Source organism: Petaurus breviceps, unplaced genomic scaffold, assembly GCF_028583685.1.
Source record: "Petaurus breviceps papuanus isolate PSGF00001 unplaced genomic scaffold, PetGlider_PUasm1.0 175, whole genome shotgun sequence".
Lineage (NCBI taxonomy): Eukaryota > Metazoa > Chordata > Mammalia > Diprotodontia > Petauridae > Petaurus > Petaurus breviceps.
This window is the reverse complement of record NW_027185764.1, coordinates 67622754-67644001: the sequence shown is the minus strand read 5'-3', so window position 1 is coordinate 67644001 and position 21248 is coordinate 67622754. Positions and strand designations below refer to the sequence as shown.

The following is a 21248-nucleotide window of genomic DNA, read 5'->3' as shown; positions in this document are numbered from 1 at the left end:
ATTGATCTTTTGGAATTGTGGTTGGTCATTGCATTGATCAGAAGTGTCAAGTCTTTCAGAATTGTTTGTCTTTATGATTTTGTGATTGAATAAATTGTTCTGGTTACTTCATTCTGCATCAGTTCATACAAGTTTTCCTGGGTTCTCTGAAACTGTCCCTTTCGCCATTTTTATGGTACAATAGAATTCCATTGTATTCATTTACCATAGTTTGTATTAGCCATTCCCTGATTGATAGGCACTCCCTCAGCTTTCAGTTCTTTGCCACCAGAAAAAGAACTGTTATAAATATTTTTGTAGATTCAGACCCTTTTCTTCTTTCTTTGATCTTTTTGGGAATATACACCTAGCAGTGTCATTATGGGTCAAAGGACATTATGCACAGTGTAGTATTTGTTGAGCCTAGTTCCAAATTGCTTTTTTAGAATGGCTGAACCATTTCAGAGCTCTACACAGCACATTAATATGCATTTGTCATTTTCATTTTTTGTCCAGTTTGACACTTTTTTTTTTAAGTGATCGGGGTTAACTTGCTCAAGGTTACACAGCCAGTTATTTCTGGGTGTGGTGCTAAGTATCTGAGCCCAGATTTGATCCCCAGGTCATCCCGACTCTGGAGCTGGTGCTTTTACTCGCTGAGCCACCTGGCCGCCCCCAGTTTGACATTCTGATGGATGTGAAGGGGAGCCTCAAGATCAGTCAGTAATATCTATTAAGTGCCTAGTACGTGCCAGGCACGATGCTAAGCACTGGGGATACAGAAAGAGGTAGAGGATAGTCCCTGCCCAGGAGGAGCTTACAGTCTAATGGGGGAAGATAACATGTAAACAAATATATACAAAGCAAGCTCTCATAGGTTAAATAGAAGAAAACCAACAGAGAGAAGGCACAGGAATTAAGAGGTATGGGGAAGGCTTCTAGTAAAAGATGAGATTTTAATCGGGACTTAAAGAACTACAGGGAGATCCTTGGTGGAGTTGTTTTAATTTTCATTTTTTGTAATTATTCATGATTAGGAGCATGTTCTCCATGTGACAGCCTCTTAATTTCCCAGGCTTCCTTCAAGTCTTACATCAAATCCTACCCAGTGCCCTCAGCAATCAGGGCCTTCTCTTCTGAGATTGCTTTCTCTCTACTCCTGACATGCCTTGTACATATCTCCTTTTTTTCCTGTGTGCCCCGTTTCAATGCGAGAACTCTGAGGGCAGGAACCACTTTTTGTCTTTCCTTGTATCCTCAGCCCTTGGCAGTTCCTAGTACACAGTGAAAATATAATAAGTATTTTTTGACCAACTGACTCACTCAGGGATAATGATCGCACAGCAGCAATTATAATATTAAGAATAATACATTGATATAGCACTTTAAGGTTTGCAAAGTTCTTTACATATGTTATCTCAATTATTATAATATGTTACATATTTTCAGAATAATCAGATGCTCTTAACCTTTGACCTTTGCTTCTACCTGAACAATGCTTTTCCCCATCTATTTCTCTCCATTTTCACCAAGAAAGTCATTCATGAGTGGGGGTGGGGGTGGAGGGAAGAAGGGAGAGAATCTGGAACTTAGAATTTTAAAAACAAATGTTAAAAATTGTTTTGACATGTAACCGGGAAAAAGATGTACAGAAATCCATCTTGTACTACAAGAAAGTGGGTGGGGGGGGATAGGTGGGAATATGAGAGGGTAGACTGGGGAAAGGGTAATCAGTATGCTTGCCCTCTTAGGGTGGGGGTGGGGGAGAGATGGGGAGAAGATTTGTAAGTCAAAATCTTGTGTAAATGAATCCTGAAAACGAAAAAAATAATAATAAAAAAGAAAGTCATTTATAGTTATTATGAAATAGCATTACTTTGATGTTACTTTATTATGACAGATAAAATCTGAAGATGACCAACCACTTGCTGGAGTCCTCTTATCCCTCAGTGGGGGTGTGTTCCGTTCCAATCTTCTGACTCAGGACAATGGGATGCTGACCTTTTCAAACTTGGTAGTGTATTCATTTATAATTTGCTGCTGTTTGCCTGTAGGAGAGGGCAGGATGGAGTATACATTCTTTGTATTTATCTTGTAAATATGAGAAGGAAAACGAACTCGTAGTGTTTCAGATCCTCTGGAGACTAAATCCAATTAGAACATTGTTAGTACCAGGACTTCATCTGCTGATTCATGTTTCTCTCTACACAATCATTGCATTTTCTTGCCTTCCACCTGTCACAAAGATGTTGTAATTAGTCACCCTGGCCACAACTCCTGCATATTTCCCATTGTTTCACAGCAGGATTGCAGTGTTTATGATCTTGAGTATTGTAAGGCAGTTATTTTTTGTGTTTTTTTTCTGGAACATGTACCACATATTGGAAAAACAGCACTCAGATGAGTCACTAGTATATTCTCAGAGTTTACATTAATAGCTATCATGTCAGTCCTATGGAGGAGAGTAACTGTCCACAGAATAGGATAGGGATGATCTTTCTTAGCCTGTTAAGAGCCAGGAGAGCCATATTAGTGGTAGTTCTGACCTGCTGACTGCAGTTTTATTCATTCTCACTGGGTTGAAAATGCTTTAGCACAAACCTCACATTTTTGGTTGTTTCTTGGCAGAGCCCAGGGCAATATTACTTTAAACCCATGATGAAGGAGTTTCGTTTTGAGCCTTCCTCACAAATGATTGAAGTACAAGAAGGGCAGAATCTGAAGATCGCCATTACTGGTTACAGAACAGCTTATAGGTAATTGTCCCTGGGTCTCACAGACAGAACTCTGAACATGACAGCTGAACTGTGGGATCTGAGTTAGAGCTATGTCCTGTGAAAAGCAGGCATTGAGCATCTTCACTTATTTCTGTCAGTGGTTTTTTTTTTTTAGAGGAAGAGGAAAACATTTTGAGTTGAAAAAATTATTTTTTGACTAGATTTGTCCTAGAATAGCCTCTTTCAGATTGGTTGGCTTGAATTAAATAGTGCTTTGAATAGAGCTATGTGTATATGAGTTGGAAAATTGAATATTTTCTTGAGAAAATGTGGTTTTGGAAAGTTGAAATTAATTAGTTTTTGCTTTCTTAAATATTTCATTATCTGAAGAAAAATTTTTCAGGGGCTTTGGAAAAATGTCTAAAAATAAAAATTGATTATGAGGTACAGTGATCAGTACAAGGAAATATTTAGAAGTAGACCACAATCAAATTTGCTAGGATTGTTGGAAGCTGAGTAGTTTGTACTGTTTTGTTCTGTAAATTTTATGCTCATTTTATCTGTTATCACATGCAAGTCATTTTGCCTGAAATCCTTTATCTGCTGTAGAACACTATGGGATGCTCACATGTTCCTTTCTTTCTTCCTCCTGTTCTCTCTAAGTTGCTATGGTACAATTTCTTCTCTAAATGGGGAGCCAGAACAAGGAGTTGCTGTGGAAGCAGTAGGGCAGGGTGATTGCAGTATTTATGGGGAGGATACTGCAACTGATGAAGAGGGAAAATTCAGACTTCGAGGATTATTGGTAAGAATCAAAACTTCTTTATTATACTTTCTGTATTTCTTTGCATTATATTATTTAGTGAGGTGGTTCGATATTTTGCTAAATGTTTTCTTTGATGCTTGATATGCATCCCACCTCTCAAAAGACTTTGTGTGTCCCAGATGTGGAATGAGGCATTTATTTTCTGATTTGGCCAGTGTGTGGATTTGTCTTAACTACACTTACTTGTTTATAAAGAAGGGTTCTTCCATTGGAAGTGCCATGTGGGGAACCATTGGGAAGTGACAGTTATAATTTTAAAAAATGGCATCAATAAAACACTTAGAAAGAAAAAAGAATCACAACTTCAGGTTTGCTATGTCATCCAAAATTATGATGAATAGAGATACATTGTTCAAAAACTCCACAAGAGATTGTGACACAGAGTTTTGAACAGAATTAAGTTTTTGTTGTTGAGTCTTTTTATGAGGCATTCCTTTTGTCAAAGCCTGGAAGTTAACTTTGCACAGTTAGACAGTATTGCTAAGAATATATGTTCTGCCATAGGTTTTGAGTCTGGGCGAGGGCACTTGGTGTGTTCTCCAAGCATGGAAATGATAAGGTGTACCATCTGTTCCACCCCGGTTTTGTAATAGTATCTTAGAAAATATCAATATCTTTTGTTTTTAACATCATCTTCATGTCTGAATACATCCCTTCTTTACCCAGTGAGCTATCCCATTGAAAAAGAAAGAGGAAAAAATCAATCAATACGTTGACTATTTTTGAGAATATACACAATATTCTGTACCTGTGATACTCATCTCTGCAATGAAGGGAGATTATAATTGCATGTTTTTCTAGCTTTTAAAAAAATTTATATTGAAGTTATTTTGTATATTGTTTTCCTGATTCTGCTTACTTCACTCTGTATCAGTTTATGTAAATGTTTCCATGTTTCTCTCAATTCTTTTTTATTATTTCTTGGAGCATAGTATTATCACTTTGTATTTATGTTCTATAGTTGGTTTAACATTCCCCAGTTGATGGGCATCTACTTTATTTCCAGGTTTTTGCTACTACGCAAAATGTAGCTATGAATGTCTTATTATCTATCTATCTATTTACCTATCTGTGGCTTTTGTTTCTGTCTTTGAACCCTTTTGCTTCTAGCAGTTACATCTGGGTCATAGGGTATAGAATTTGAACCATTTTTAAAAGCATAATTCCAAGTTGCTTTCCAGAATGGTTGAACAAATTCACTACTCTTAACTGTGTAGCTTTCATCTTTATCAAACTCATAATGTTTCAGAATTTTTTTGTTCAAAGATACAAATAACACTTTGAAATGAGATTGCTTCAGATCCTAGGTGAACCACAAAATGTTTAACTGGTGATCAGAAATTGATTAGTCCCATGGTTGGTTTTAAGGTAACTTTGCTAATGATAATAATTCAGATTTATATAATGCTTTTTAAAGTTTACAAAGTACTTTCATCACAACAACTGTGTGAAGCAGTCAATTCAAGCATTATTCCCAAAAAGGTTAAATAACTTTCCCAAAGTCACCTAGCTAGTAAATTTCAGATCTGGGATTAGATTGCATGTTGAATGGTCTTTCCACTCTACCATAGTACCTCTCGATAGAAGTTTAACAGATTTTATGTGTTAGGGGAGAAATAATACCTTCTTGGTTAAGGCCAGAAAACACTGCATGTAATGAACTTTTTCAGGATTTATCATTGGTTTTATTTTCAGCCTGGATGTGTATACCATGTCCAGCTCAAGGTAGAAGGTAATGAACATATTGAAAGAGCCCTCCCCCAGCATCGAGTAATTGAGGTAAGGCATTTAACTCTGCAATGAATCTTTTAATGATTAGCTTATATTCTAAAATATTGAATCAGCTACCTGCATTTCACTCAGTTGAGGAACTTTAAATCTTTGTTTTGTTGTTGTTTTTTTGCCTTAAATTAAATTTTATGTTTATTTGTAGTTTATATCAATCATTTTCACAAGATTTTGAGTTACAAATTTTCTTGCCATCTTTCCCCTACCCACCACCCCAAAACAGCAATCCCACTGTATACCCCCTCCCCCAATCTGCTCCCTCCGATATTCTCTCCCATCCCCCTTCCAACTTTCCAGTAGGGCAAGATGGATCTCTATACCCCAGTGCCTGTATATCATGTATCCCAGTTGCTTGTAAAAAAAAAAAGTGTGTGTGTATACATATAATTTTTTTTTTAACATTTGATTTTAAAACTTTGCATTCCAGATTCTTTCCCTTCCTCCCTCATCACCTACCCTTACTGGGAAGTTAAGCAATTCCATATAGGTTGTACATGTGTAACTAGGCAAAACATTTCCATAGTGGATATATTGTGAAAGACTGACTATATTTCCCTCCATCCTTCCCTGTCTCCCACTTGTTCTATTTCCTACTTTGACCCTGTCCCTTTTCAAAAGTGTGTGCTTCTAACTTTCTCTCATCCCCTTCTCCCCTATTTTCCTATAGGGCGAGATACCCTATTTAGTGGGTATGTCATTCCCTCCCTAAGCCAAATTCAATGAGAGTAAGGTTGACCCATTCCCTTTTGCCTTCCTGTTCTTCCCCTCCATTGAAACAGTTTTCCCTTGCCTCTTCTATATGACGTAATTTACCCTGTTCTGTCTCCCCCATCTTCTCTCATTATATTTCTCTCTTACCTCTCAATTTTACCTTTTAAGTATCTTCCCTTCCTATTCAATTCGTCCTATGCCCTCTGTCTATGTATACCGGTACATACATATACATACTCACATATGTACTCATATGCCCATATACCCTCCTCTATAGACATATGTATATATATATATATATATACATATACACTTATATATACACAAACACATTTATATTCCCTTCAACTATTCTCATACTGAGAAAAGTTTCATAAATTACAATTATTGTTTTACCATGTAGGCATGGTAGTTCAACTTTGATAAGTTTCTTTTCCCTGTTTACCTTCTCATGCTTCTCTTGCTTCTTGTATCTCTGAATGACAAATTTTCTGTTCAACTCTGATTTTTTCATCAAGAATTCTTGAAAGTCCTCTATTTCATTGAGTGACCATATTTCCCCCTGAAACATGATACTCAGTTTTGCTGGGTAGGTGATTCTTGGTTTTAATCCAAGCTCCTTTGACTTTTGGAATGTCATATTCCAAGCCCTTTGATCCCTCAGTGTAGAAGCTGGCAGATCCTATGTTATCCTGATTGTGTTTCCACAATATTCAAATTGTTTTTTCTTGGCTGCTTGTAATATTTTCTCCTTGATCTGGGAACTCCAGAACCTGGCTATAACATTCCTAGGAGTTTTTTTTTTGGTATCTTTATCAGGAGGTGATCAGTGGATTCTTTCAACCTCTATTTTGCCCTGTGGTTCTAAAACATCAGGGCAATTTTCCTTGAGAATTTCTTGAAGGATGATTTCTAGGTCCTTTTTTTGATCATGGCTTTCAGGTAGTCCAATAATTTTTAAATTATCTCTCCTGGATCTATTTTCCAGGCCAGTGGTTTTTCCAATGGATATTTCACACCTATTTTTTCATTTGTTTGGATCTGTTTAATAGTATCTTGATTTCTCATAAAGTCACTAGCTTCCATTTGCTCCAGTCTAATTCTGAAGGAATGATTCTCTTCAGTGAGCTTTTGAGATTCTTTTTCCATCTGTCAAATTCAGCTTTTTAAGGCATTCTTCTCCTCATTCATTGACTTTTTGAGCCTCTTTTGCCATTTGAGTTAGTTTGTTTTTAAGGTATTATTTTCTTCAGTCAGGTTGTTGACTCTCTTTACATGATTTTCTTGCATTATTTGCATTTCTCTTCCCAATTTTTCCTCCACTTCTCTTATTTGATTTTCAAAATCTTTCTTGAACTCCCCCATGGCCTGTAAGCAGTTAAAATTTTTCTTGCAGGCTTTTGGTACAGGTGTTCTGACTTTGTTGTCTTCCTCCTGTTCCATGCTTTGATCCTTTTTGTCCTCAAAATTGGAATCTAAAGTCAGTCTTTGCTTGCTCATGTTGCCACTCACTTACTTGACTTTTGAGCTTTTTGCCACAATAGAACTCTGCTTCCAGAGAGGATAGCTTTGTCCCAAATCACTGGAGTTTTCTCACCTGCCGGAGCTATTAATTGGGTGTCCTTTCTGAAGCCTTCACAGGTTCTGGCACCTGATCACAAACCCCAGGACCTCCAACGCTAGACCACAGTCCAGATCCAAGCAGGTTAAAGCAAGAGCGATTACCCCTCAGACTGGTCTCTTGGTGCCTCTACAATCTTCAGGCCAGAAGCTCTTAAACAGCCATATGGTGGTGGCGGTCGTGCCCCAGCCTCTTCTCCCTCGGGGGCAGAGGCTGGACCACACCCCTGTACCCCCTGTTCCCACAAAGTTCCACACTGACTTCTCACTTTGTCTTTGGCATTTATGGGTTGATAATTCTGGAAACTGCCACTGCTACTGGTGATCTACTCTCCTAAAGTCCCTTCAGCTGTGGCTGGTTGTGGCTGGGGCTAAAATCGTGGACTCATGCCAGGGTGGACTCTGCTCCCAGTGCGCTGCAATGGACCCTGCCTGCCAGGCTGCCTTCAGTGGGAGATTTGTTTTTCTCTGTCACTTTGTGGGTTCTTTATCCCTAAAGTTTGTGAGTCATTTTTTATAGGTATTTGAGGTGGTTATGGGGGGAGCACACAGAATTTTCCTGCTTCTGTGCTGCCATCTTGGCTCCACCCCCAGAACTTCAGATCTTAATAAAAGATTCTCTTAGGATAATATTTCTTTATAATATAGGATGAAAAAGTATAATATTAGCATCATTAGAACAATTCATTTTGACAAGAAATTTAAACAGTTGGTTCCTTGTTCTTCCTCAAGCTTTTAAGTTCCTCAGGGAACTTAGGGTATGTGCTTATGGAACTTTTCAGATAAAGGACATGAAAGAGAACATTGGTTTAAATGGTAAAGGATTACTTCATTGTTGTTACCCAATTTTCCCTTATCCAAATGAACTTCTCACTTATCTCTTGACTTCCAGAAGGTTAATTAGCCTTCTGTTAGATGGATATTCTTTTTGCAGTGAAGGTCATTATTCAAACTAAATTGTCAAAGTAAGGAAGTATATATTAAATTCAGCAGAAAGCAGACCAGGATTTTCATGTGGGACATTCCTCCTCTAATTTGTGCCTTCTGCTACCCCTCCCCCCATAAACCTAATTTGCTAGGTCTGGGGGCATTGTTAAGAGAAAAGTAACTGACTTGGTATAGTGCCAATGCAATATTCCCAGCGGCAACGGTCACTATAAATATGTCTGCATAGTACCCAGTCCCAAAATATTCTCCATATAGAAGATGGAAACAAAACATTTATTCAGATACTAGAAAGCCAATTCCATCATAGCAGCAAAGAAGTTAATAAGACATAACAGCACAGGGAGCCACAGCATCCTTCAGCCTTCCCATAAACTAACATTTACTCAAAAGCCTAACTGTCTCCCTTGGATACGTCCTCTGCTCCCTCCAACCTAGCCGTTCTTATGTGTAATATGGTAACCTGTTAATAAAACCCAGTGCCTCCTATACACTGTCTTTAATTCTCTCCTTGGTTTTATTGGTATTCTTTGCAAACATGTTTCTTAATCTCTAGGTTCTCCCTTTTATAACCTCAGTTCTCAGTTTTCATAGAGTCCTGTACTTTTAGACCACTCTCTTGCTAGGGAGGAATAAGGTAAACTCTCCCATCCTGGGATAGCCATTTGTTCTTCTAAATCCCTTCTGCCTCCAAACAGAGGGCTGATATTTCGTGATCCCTGGTTGCCAGTGTAGTGCCAATGCAATATTCACAGCACCAGTGGTCACTATAAATATGCCTGCGTGGTGCTTAATCACAAAATATAACTGACTCTTCGTATAGAAGACAGAAGCAAAACGTTTATCCAGACACCAGAACAACAAATCCCCAAATCAGTAAGCCAATCCCATCATAGTAGCAAAGAAGTTAATAAGCCATAACAGCACAGAGAGCCACAGCATCCTTTAGTCTTCCCCAAAACCAGCTCACTAACCTAACTGTCTCCCTCGGATTCATCCTCTCCTCCCTTTAGTCTAGTTACTCTGACTCCCAGCTTCCTGTGTGCTCTGCTCCACCCTTTAGCAGACTCCTCCACCATATTTAGCCTACCTTCAGCCTATTGGGGGGCATATCTTCAAAGCAGGGAAGATCTTCAAATTCCCTTAGGCTTATTAAGGGGCAGGGAAGATCTTCAAATTCCCCTTACCATTACACTTGGTTAGATATACATTTTGTACTTGTTATTCTCTAGATAGAGTCTAAGGTAGCAAAAGTAGCATGTGATACTCTGATTTGAAAAGGACTGTGGTGGCTGATGACAAGTTCAGGTAGTGTTTTATACTCAGATATTTTTGAGGGGAATGGTAGTTTTCTTTAGATCCGTAAATAAGTCTGTTCAGCTCCATTAGCATAAGCAGCTATTTTGATATAAAGTAAATTTTAAAAATTCACATAACTAGAAAAAGTTATTTTATTTATTCTTAGTACTGTGCATTTATTCTTTAATATATTTTAGGTTGGTAATTCTGATATTGATGATGTAAATATCATAGCTTTCCGGCAGATTAACCAATTTGATTTAAGTGGAAATGTGATCACTTCCTCTGAGTATCTTCCTTCGTTATGGGTAAGCGTAAGTCTATGTTTTTAATATAAATTTGGTTTTCTTTGACTTTAAGATGAGTGGGAGCCACGGTAAGCAGCAGACTATTGCTAAAGTACTAAGTATGTTCCTAAATTGATTTGAGAAATTGATGTAAAGTATGGCAGTAGTTAGGATTTTAATAAGTTTGATTACAACACTGTCAGAAATAATATAGGCAGTTACTGATTTTTTTTTTTTTGCCAAATTATTTGATGGGCAGTTGGGGTTAAGTAACTTGCCCAAGGTTACACAGCTGTTTTTTTGTGTGTGGGTATTAAGTGTCTGAGGCTGGAACCAAATTCAGGTCTTCCTGACTCCAGGGCTGGTGCTTTACTCACTGCACCACCTAGCCGCCCCTAGTTACTGAATTTTTAAAAATAAAACTGATCTGATCTTGGATGACCACATTTGTCTACAGTTAATCTTTGTGCAGATTGTAGAGGAAAGCTGATGAATGATCAATATAGCCTGGGGTTAAAGCAAAAGGCCAGTGATAAGATGATTTAATACCATTTGCTCACTTAACTTTTTGCTAAAAGGTTCTTTTCATTTAATGTTCTTGGGGAGGTATTCATTTAGTGTTTTTGCAATTTTATAATTGTACTTCAAATTCAGAATGATTTGAAAGGAGTTTTGAGATTTAATTCTGCTGACCATCTGTCTTTCATAAAACGATGGAAAGCTGGCAATTTAGGCTCATAGGAGGTATGATGCTGGCCTTGTCATTGGATAAGTATAGGCTAGAGCCTTCGCAGTGCTTAGCATCTGCCAAGACTGTACACAACTCTTTCGCTCCTTTGCTTGCAGTTAGGAGGACAGAAAGTGGGTCCTTTAGCCTGAGGAAAATTAATGGTATTTTTAAAAATCCCACTAAAGTGCTTCTTGAGGCAACAGAGGGAGCTAAATGCAGGATAGAAGTACTTTTTTAGGTTTTAGGTGGAACATAATTTTGAAGCAAAGAGATTAAGGAAGTCTTAAATTTTTATGAATCCTACTTTGTCAGGGCCTCAGATGATTGATTAATGAGGGTATTTGTAAATAAATTGCCAGACCTGGGCATTTTCTTATTCAAATAACTACACTTTTAAAGAATCCCTTCTCTTAATAATTAAGATATTAGGGGTGGCTAGGTGGCACAGTGAATAGAGCCCTGGCCCTGGAGTCAGGAGGACCTGGGTTTGGATCTGTCTTCAGGCACTTTACACAAAAATTAGCCGTGTGACCTTGGGCAAGTCACTTAACCCCAACTGCCCTCCCAAAAAAAAGGCCAAAAAAAAAAGAATTAAGATATTCCCAGGATGTCCAAAATGTGAGTCCTTTTCTGGATTCAAAAGCACTCTGAAATGCTTTCCTTCTTTGATCCCTTATTGTATTTACTCTCTTTCACAGGTAAAGCTTTACAAAAGTGAAAACCTCGACAATCCAATTCAGACAGTCTCTTTGGGCCAATCTCTCTTCTTCCATTTCCCACCATTACTTAGAGATGGAGAGGTAACAGATTACTTGCTTTTAGTTTTTGCTTTTGTTCTTGTTTCCCCTCTACTAAAAAAAAATATGAGCATGAAATACAAAAATTTATGGGCGTAGTCTCCCATTTCTTTGCCAAAGGAATAACCAAAGGATTACTGATGCTCTGTTGGTCAAGAGGGTTTGGATTATCTTGTTAATATTGTATCTAATAAGAAATAGACCACCTGTTTTGGGGATTGAGAGGACAAACTTCAAGGATTTTTTGGATCATTTTAATGGTATAGACTCATATCCTGAGATCTCTTTGAAGAGTCTCAATTGATGGAGACAATGATTTCTACTTGATAAGGTCAAATTTCTTGGCTATTCCCCAAATCTAAGCTGCCACAATATTCTGTGGGCTAATATAGTAATTTTTCTATATGAAGTATAGCTCTAAAAAGTAATTTGATGGTTACAGGAATGGGGAACCTACAGTCTCGAGGCCACATGTGGCCTTCTAGGTCCCCAAATGTGGCCCTTTGATTGCATCCAAACAAATCCAAAGGGAATTTATTCTGTGAAGTTTGGATTCAGTCAAAGGGCCTCACTTGAGGACCGAGAAAGCCATTTATGGCCTTGAGGCCGAAGGTTCCCTACCCCTGGTTTAAAAAAAAAGGATTTCAGAGTTTATGTATTTTAAGTAAATTTATCTTTTTTAAGTAAATTTATCTTAAGTTAGTGCCCTTGGGATTCTGCTTATTCCAGCACTACTGCCATTGCTTTAAAACATTGGCTTAGAAAAAAATTAAATCTACCCTTTTTGGACATTTGGCCTCTGTTAAGGATGTTCATGAAAATTTGCTATAGGCTCCAATAACAGTTCTCAAAGAAAAGTTCCAAAAATGTTTTGAGCAAAGCAGTTTGAGGAAAAGGAGAAGAGGATGAGCCCTAGATTGGCCACTGCACTCTGTGGCCAGAGCCCTCCACTTCCATTTCTTCTACCCCTGTGATATCTCTCTCATAACTGTGCTCCAGAGAGACTGAAGGTAGTGGAGGGGCTACTGTTGTTTGCTAACCCTGCCCCCTGAAACTAGAATCCATACCCAGAAAGGTTCTTGAAAAGAAGATAGAGATGTTATCCACGAGGGAAAGAAAGGCTGGCACAAGGATGGGCCTAGCCCTGCAGAACAAGGATATGCCAAAATAAAACAAGCACAGATAACTGAAAGTGTTAGAGAACTGTGACTCTAGTGGAAATACAGTTTGGAACAATGTTTTTAAAATAAAATTTTATAAAAATGTTGAATTCACTTTATTTAAAAAAAAAGTGTTCCTTTGTTTTAAATAAATTTTGTTGGTATCTTTTTTTTTAACATCACCTGTTTTCCAATGAAGTACTCTCCCAGAACTGTACCTCATTACAATGAATAAAAAAAGAGGGGAAAACATTTTCAGCAAAACTAACCAGCATATCAGGAAGGTCTGCCATTTATAGGGGAAGTGCACACTTGTGCTCTTCTGCTTCTGCAAGGAAGTGGGAGGGAGATGCCTTTGTATAGCTCTTCTTTGGAGTTGATTTTGGTCATTTTAATTCAGTTTTGAGTGTTGTATTGTTGTTCTTTCCATTTACATTATTGTAGTCATTTTGTGTATTTGTTTTCCTCATTACGCTTGCTTCACCTTGCATCATTTCACCTAAAATTTCTCTTACTTCTCTGTATTCATCATATTCATGATATATATTAAAAAAAATTTTTTTTTTTGCTTTTGGGAAGGCATTTGGTGTTAAGTGACTTGCCCAAGGTCACATGGTTAGTGTGTGTGTGTGTGTGTGTGTGTGTGTGTGTGTGTGTGTGTGAAGTGTCTGAGGCCGGAATCGAACCCAGGTCCTCCTGACTCCAGGGCTGGTGCTCTATTCACTGCACCACCTAGCTGCCCCTATTCGTGATATTTTTACAACACAGATAAATATAATATGTAAAATGTATGTCTCAGAATCCTTTTAGCCTTTCTCAAGTTGACTTTGCTTCCACTTCTTTACTAAAGATTCTGCTGTGAATATTTTGGTGTAGATGAAATCTTTCTGTCTTTTATCCCTTTACAGTATATACTTAGCAGTGGAATCTCTGGGTTACAGGATTTGGACATTTGAATCTCCTTCCTCCTTACCCCTTTTCCCTCTCTCCTCTTCCACTTTTTAAGTGCAATTCCACATTACTTTTCAGAACAGTTACACCAGTTTGCAATTCAGTCAATAGTGTGTTAATGTGCCTGTCTTCTTGTAGTACCCCCAACATTAAGTATTCCAATATTTTGCCATATTTACTAATTTGCTGAGTGTGAAGTAAAGTCTCAAGAGTTGTTTTGATTTTCATTTCCCTTTTTAGCTATTTGGAGCAATCTTTTCATGTTGGTTTAATCCTGTCTGTAGTTATTGATGGTGGATTTCTTCCTTTTATTTTTTAATGCACAGAATTACGTTGTATTACTGGACTCTACACTATCCAAATCCCAGTATGACTACACCTTGCCTCAGGTTTCTTTCACTGCCATTGGATATCACAAACATATTACTTTGATTTTTAATCCTACAGTAAGTAAAAGGGGAATTTTTTTAATGGGAAAGAAAAATATGTGAAAATGTAGAGACTTTAGCTGTTTAACATAGATTCCTTAAGCCAAGTGATGGTTGTGGGGTTTTTTGTTTATTAATTTGTTGTTTTCTAAGTCAATATACTTCCTAGCACCTTTTCTTTGAGTTTGATACCACTATGTTATCCTGCCTTTCAGGTAGTAGCTAATATTTATATGTAATACTTTAAGCTTTGCAAAGCAGTTTACATATATTATCTCTTTTGAATCTCCCAACAGCTGTGGTATTATAGGTAATATGGTGGTTATTGTCCTTATTTTACACATGAGGAAACTCGGATCCACAGAAGTTAAATAACTTGCAGCCAATAAGCATCAGAAGTGAGATTTGAACCCAGGGCTCTCCTGACCCCAAGTCTAGTACTCTCCTTGACTGAGTAGGAGAGAGTCTGTTCAGGTTCCCAACTTGTAAAGTGAATGGACCTATGCAGTTGTATGATGTGAAAGCAGAGCCTCAAATTCTGGGATTTTGGAAATCATATTTTAGGTGACACAGGGATGAAATGGCTAACATTCCTTTCAGCCCCTGCAATGTTAGAAAACGCCAGAGATGATCATTTAGATGAATTCTTTGTCTCTGCCTTGGTGAACATCCAACCCTTTGGTGAAATGAGAGGGGCTATGTGAAGTGGCACTGGTGGATTAAGGATGTAGATGTGTCCATGTGCTTCCTTGCCAACAGAGCTGAAGCAGAATAATCTTTGGAACTGGGACACTTAGGGAGCTAGTGTCAGGTAAATAGAGATGCCTTTTGGTGATGGCCCCACAGTCAAACCCAGCTTATAATGCATCACTTTTGCAAAGCTGGAAAGGTGAGTCAAGCAAGGACTGTCTATAGGAGTGATAGACTTAGTAACTAGATTTCTCTATTACACTAATTAGGCAAAGGCAGCATATGTGTTGATCTGTTGAGCCCTTCTTAAAATCAGCAAGTATGTAACACTAACCAGGGCATTATCATAACTTCTTTTTATTCATTCATTTGATTATATTTAATGCAGGTAGCATGGTCTATACTAACCATCATAGCTGCTATAAATACAAATTTCTTAGCATTGGGACATAGAAAACTAAATTTTTGGGCCTTGTCCTTTTTTCATATGTGCTTTTGGGAAAAGTCAGCTCATTTATCTGGAACTCATTTTTTCTTTCTGTAAAATGGGGTTAGAAATGTTTTTCCCTTGGCCATTTCGGTAAATATTGATAGACAATGTCTATACAGGATATTCCATAAGACTTAGTGAAGTTTTAAATTATTAAAGATTAAAATTACACCAAGACTTTTTAGACACTCTCTATGTAGCTTGAATCTCTTGGAGGGACAGGGACGGGAACTGTGATTTCATTAGAAAATAGGGAACTCATGGGTGAGGAAATGCCCTTTACCAATGCAGATTGGCACCTTCTCTACAACTTACAGTTTTAGAGAGCTGCCTACAGCTCTGAGAAGTTAAGTGACTTGTCCAGGGTCACACAAACAGGATATATCAGAATCAGGACTTGGACCCAGGCCTTCTTGACTTTAAGGCACATCACATTGCCTATAGGTGCAAAGTAAATGTGTATGGTATCATGGATAATTTAGTAATGAACTTTTCTCTTGATGTTTTGATGTTTTCAGAGGAAGTTACCTGAACAAGATATTGCCCAAGGATCTTACATCGCATTGCCCCTGACATTGCTTCTGTTGCTAGCAGGTTATAATCATGATAAGGTAGGAATTCTTTAATTCATCAAGAATAGTTAAGTGTGATAGACTAGAGGTTTGAGTCAAGGAGAGCTGTCTTCCTCAGTTGCTTTGGAAATGTCAGCTAAAGAAGGCTCATCCTGAGTAAGTGGAAGTACCCGATAGCCCTCCGGTTCTAGAAGAAGGGAGGTGCTTGTGTGTATCTGTGGTTTGTGAATGTGTGTTACTAAATCTGATTGTGGCTGAAGAATTCAGGCTCCTTTTAGGTTTTGTATTCTCATCCTCTTCTGTTTCCTCTAGCTCATTCCTTTGTTGTTGCAATTGTCAAGCCGACTACAGGGAGTACGAGCCCTTGGTCAAACTGCCTCTGACATTGGTGCCCCAGAGGAGGTGAAGAGGCAGGCAAAGAAGCAGAAGACTCGTCGGACGTGAAGAGAAAGACATGTTACCTAGACTTGGACCCTAGACCAGGCTGGAGGCTGGGGCTCTTTGGAAGCGAGGCCTCTGGTTGGACAGTGGATTGGATAAAAGATGGATTGCAGAAAACTGCAGAGAAATTTCTGTTTATTCCACAGCCCTCTCTCAGTACAGTTGTACTTTCTCTTTCAATTCCCTATGACCCCTACTGTTTTCAGATAGAGTCACATGAACGGACCCCCTCTCACTCTGCTGAGCACATATTTTGGAATTGAAGATAATTTATTTTTTGTCATGGAAATATTTTAAGCTCTGCTGGTGATGTGAGAATGTACCTCTTAACTCGGCATTAATTTGCAAGAGGAGTTCCAGTCCAATAAACAAGATTCTCAGTTTCTTTAAGCATGTAATATTTTTTGGGGGGGTTATTTTTTTTCTGATTTTATTTTACATTTGGGACCTGTTTAAGAAATAGTCTATATCCAGTTCCGGAAAGTTGTGTTTATTTCGGGAAAATAGTGAATCTGGACTCATATATTCCATTTAATCTAAAATATGATTTCGATAATACTGTATAGGATGTGCACAGGAATTTTAAGTTCTGAAATTAATAGCATTGGTCTCATTTTTCTTGGCTAATAGTTAAGTTGTTTTAAGCACAACCCTAATAGGAGAATGAAATCCAGAAAAGTAAAGTTAAATATAGTATGTGAGTCAGTGGCAAATAGCATAGAATTAAGGAGTTTGCTGCCTGTTAAGTAAGTCTACTTAAGTTGTTGCCAGCTCTTAGCTGGTTTTACATTGTTGCCTGCTTTTTGCCTCTTAGAAGATTATGAATTTTATATTGAAAATCTTGGGATAGATGCAATACACGTCCCATTTCTGAGAATGTTTTTTTTTAGTATTGCTTCATATAGATGCCCAGAAACATTACTTTTAAATGTTAATGGTGCTTTTTATTGACATGGTGTAAAGGTCAGAGCTTGGAAAGATACAAGTTAAATGTCAATGAGATCTTTGCAGTTCCTGATATGACCATTGAGTGGCAGTGGTCAACTTTTGAATGACTGGAAATTGTAATAGACTTTTATTAAAAAAAAATAACACGCTCTTTTAAAAGCAAGAGATGTGGCATTTTAGTTTGAAAGTTGAACTGAATCAGATGTAAAGACTTTCTGCCTTGGGTTTTACAATTTCCATGCAGGAATCCTTTGATCGTCTTGTCAGAAGCAAGACATAATTAGAGATAATGATTATAGATAACACTTTCTCACACTTAGGTTGCACTTTAAGGTTTACAAAGCATTTTCCTAGTAGTAACTCCTTGAGGTTGGTAGTACAAATATTATTGCCTTTATTTTGTGGATGAGAAACAAGACTCAAGGAATTGATGACCTCAGTCACGCAGCTTAGTAAATGTCAGAGCCAGGATTCATATACGGATCTTCTGAGTCTCAAGTCCAGTTGTGAATGCTTCTTTTTATTCTTAGGAAATCACCTTGCTACAACAGGGCACCTTGGAGACTATCAGCACTTTGACATACTGGCTTGTCAGAGTGTGTTTGGGGGGGCTTTCTAAGAGAGGTTATAGTGATAAGATTACATTGAATGTACAGAACTCACTCAGCACTAGTCTCTAGCTTTTAGGAACCACAGTTCTGAGATGATGCACATGCTTCCTCCCTGTTCCTTTGGATAATAGGGGGCTATTATGAATAGCATGATTAGATCCTTTTTTTTTCCCCTTAGAAAGCAAAAGTGACATTTCTTTATTAATAGTTGCTTATGTTTTTGTAACACTTCATGGTTACAAAGTGCTTCCTTTTACTTTAGTTTATTTGATCCTTATAACAATTCTGCGAGTAAAGTAGGGCAGTAATCTCATATTGTGGATGAAGGGTTGTCATTAGAGGTTAAGTTTCCCAGAGTTACATGACTTACAAATCCGAACTTGATTTCCTAGGTCTAATACTTCTTTGTTGTGAAGCATGGAAAGGGATTGTTTTTGACAGAGCTGTTTTCCATTCTCTTTTTCAGAAGTTGAGTCTGGGAACTCTCATTTATAATAACTCTTTCCATTTCTGTCCCCAAAATGATGAGAGATTCTCGTCAATGTCACCTACTGTCTTTTTGGCCTTAATTTCCTTATGTGCAAGTTGAGGGGAGCTACATTTCCTCAGGATAAATCCTCATCATACATTGAATAAAAACTATGTCTTTAAATCTCAAAGCCTTCCTTTGCGCTTACTGGCTGCCTAACCTGGGCTATCTACTCTTTTTGTAGCATCGTTGTACCTATAAGTTCCTATGCCTAATTTACCCGCTACTGACTTTGTCTTGCTGCTAATACCTGGGACATCTGCTTTATACCTGAAATACCCTTCTCCTACATGTCATCCAGGTGAAATTCTACATATCCTTAAAGTTCAGTTCACATGCAACTCATGGCTCCAGCTTGATCTGAGTCTTTCCTCTTGCAAATGCTCTTCTAGTGTGTTGGTCATACTTTTCATTTCAGACTGTATTATATTTATTGATGTCCATGCATGTCTCATTCCATTCTACTATATCATTAGCTTCTTGACAGCAACATGTGTTACTTTCATTTTCTTATTTCCACCTCAGTACCTAGTGTAGAATAGTAGATGCTCAAGATGTGTTTGATTTGAATTTAGTTAATCCTGCCCTCTTTCCTTTCCTTTAAAGTTTTGAAATCATTTCTCTGTAGAGTTTTTCCAGATCATGTAGAGACTATTGTATATTTATCTGGGTAATTGCCTCTTGCTATAGTTGTCTGTTTTATTATGTCAACTACTACAAGGGACTTTGCCTTTAAAATTGTTTTACAAAATAATGTGCTGTATTGGTCTAATATCATGTACTAGTGAACACTTGATGATGATGATGGTGATTCCTTATCATAGAATCAAAGAACTTGTTGGACAGGAAGTAATACTAATGAAACTTAGTTTTGAGGGGGGTCAGATTCACCTCTCATGGAGCCTAGCATATTTACCTTATGGTACAATGAAAAGTCCTAGGTCATATTCAAAAATAATTTTAGGAAGATCTTTAGTTTCCTGCTGTACATTGTAAGTTGCAGTATAAATTATAACATCCATTTGAAGAAAGAAGTTTGGACAATGGACAAGATGACAGGGGTTCTTAATTTTGGTAATTTTAATATTCTTTAAAGCTAAATTAACCGGACACATCTCCAGTGTCTACAGAGATCATTTTTGTGGAGCCTGTTCTGCTTTTTCCTGTCATCACAGGTGGGGTAACTGGACAAAGGACATCGATAGCTGTTGCCATTTAGTTTTGCTGCTGCTTTCCTTGTAAAAGAGAGTAATTGGTTAATGGCTATTAAAAGCAATTTTAGGGGGGCAGAGACAAGATAGCGGAGTAGAAGTACGACCTCCCCCCGGCTCTGGCTTCCACCTTGCCCAATCCATGTAAAAAGGGAACTCTAAACAAACTTTGGAGCTGCAGAACCCACAAAATGACACAGAGAAGCTAACCTCCCACTGAGGACAGCCTAGCAGGCTGGCAGGAATCCAGCGCAGTGCTCTTGGAGCCGAGCCCAGCCCCACACCTGAGGCTTTAGTGCCAGGGCGGACCTGACCAGCTGCTGCTGGAGGAAGTCGAGATCAGCAGCAGCTGTGGCCGTTTCCAGATTTATCAACACATAAATGTGAAGGACAAAGTGAGAGGTCAGTGTAGTCTAGATTTTGGGATCCAGTAAGTGGGAGTGCGTGGCTTTTGCCCCCAGGGTGAGAAGCCACTGACAAGCTGGCACAGCCAGCCAGCACTATGTGGCAGCTTAGCTCCTGGACTGCAGAGCGTAGGGGGACCAAGCACCAGTTTGAGGGGTAATTGCTCTTGCTTTAACCTGCTTGGATCTGGATTGCAGTCTAGGGTGGAGGTCCTGGGGTGTATGTCCAGCTTGCCAGAGCGTGTGGAGACCTCAGAGAGGGTACCCATCTAATACCTATGGCAACTGAGAAAACCCCAGCGTTTGGGACGAAAGCTCCCCTTGTGTAGTGGCAGAGTCCTATTGTGGCAAAAAGCCCAGGGCTCAAGTGACTGGGGGAAACATGACCAGGCAAAGGAAACAAAGCACACAGAAGATTCCAACATTAGACTCCTATTTTGGGGACAAAAAGGAGCAAAGCATGGAACAGGAGGAAGACAGTGAAGTCAGAACTCCTGCACCAAAAGCTTCAAAGGAAAATACGAGCTGGTTACAGGCTATAGAGGACCTTAAGCAGCAGATAAGAGAAGTGGAGGAAAAATTGGGAAGAGAAATGAGAACAATGCAAGAAAATTATAAAATGAGAGTCAACAGCCTGACTGAGGAAAATACTACCTTAAAAAACGGACTAACTGAAATGGAAAAAGAATCTCAAAAGCTCAATAAGGAGAATCATTGCTTCAGAATTAGATTGGAGCAAATAGAAGCTAATGACTTTATGAGAAATCAAGATGCTGTTAAATAGATCCAAACAAAGGAAAGAATAGAAAGCAATGTGAAATATCTCATCGGAAAAACCACTGACCTGGAAAATAGATCCAGGAAAGATAATTTAAAAATTATTGGACTACCTGAGAAAGCCATGATCAAAGAAAGAACCTGGACATCATCCTCCAAGAAATTCTCAAGGAAAACTGCCCTGATGTTTTAGAATCAGAGGGCAAAATTGAGGTTGAAAGAATTCCACTGATCACCTCCTGAAAAAGATCCCCAAAAGAAAACTCCTAGGAATATTATAGCCAGGTTCCGGAATTCCCAGATTAAGGAGAGACTATTACAAGCAGCCAGGAAGAAA

General features: G+C 38.3%; 1 protein-coding gene across 1 annotated transcript in view; it reads left to right on the top strand.

Moving 5' to 3' along the window:
• NOMO2 (NODAL modulator 2) overlaps positions 1–16821 on the top strand; it is a 55223-nt gene extending 38402 nt beyond the window's left edge. Inside the window, exons 23-31 of the mRNA XM_069085299.1 lie at positions 1880–1993; positions 2608–2735; positions 3360–3501; positions 5218–5301; positions 10083–10193; positions 11601–11702; positions 14137–14256; positions 15937–16029; positions 16303–16821. Coding sequence (XP_068941400.1) covers positions 1880–1993; positions 2608–2735; positions 3360–3501; positions 5218–5301; positions 10083–10193; positions 11601–11702; positions 14137–14256; positions 15937–16029; positions 16303–16434 — 1026 coding nt within the window. The 3' untranslated portion in view covers positions 16435–16821. The remainder of the gene's footprint in view (positions 1–1879; positions 1994–2607; positions 2736–3359; positions 3502–5217; positions 5302–10082; positions 10194–11600; positions 11703–14136; positions 14257–15936; positions 16030–16302) is intronic.
• The last annotated feature ends 4427 nt before the right edge of the window (positions 16822–21248 follow it).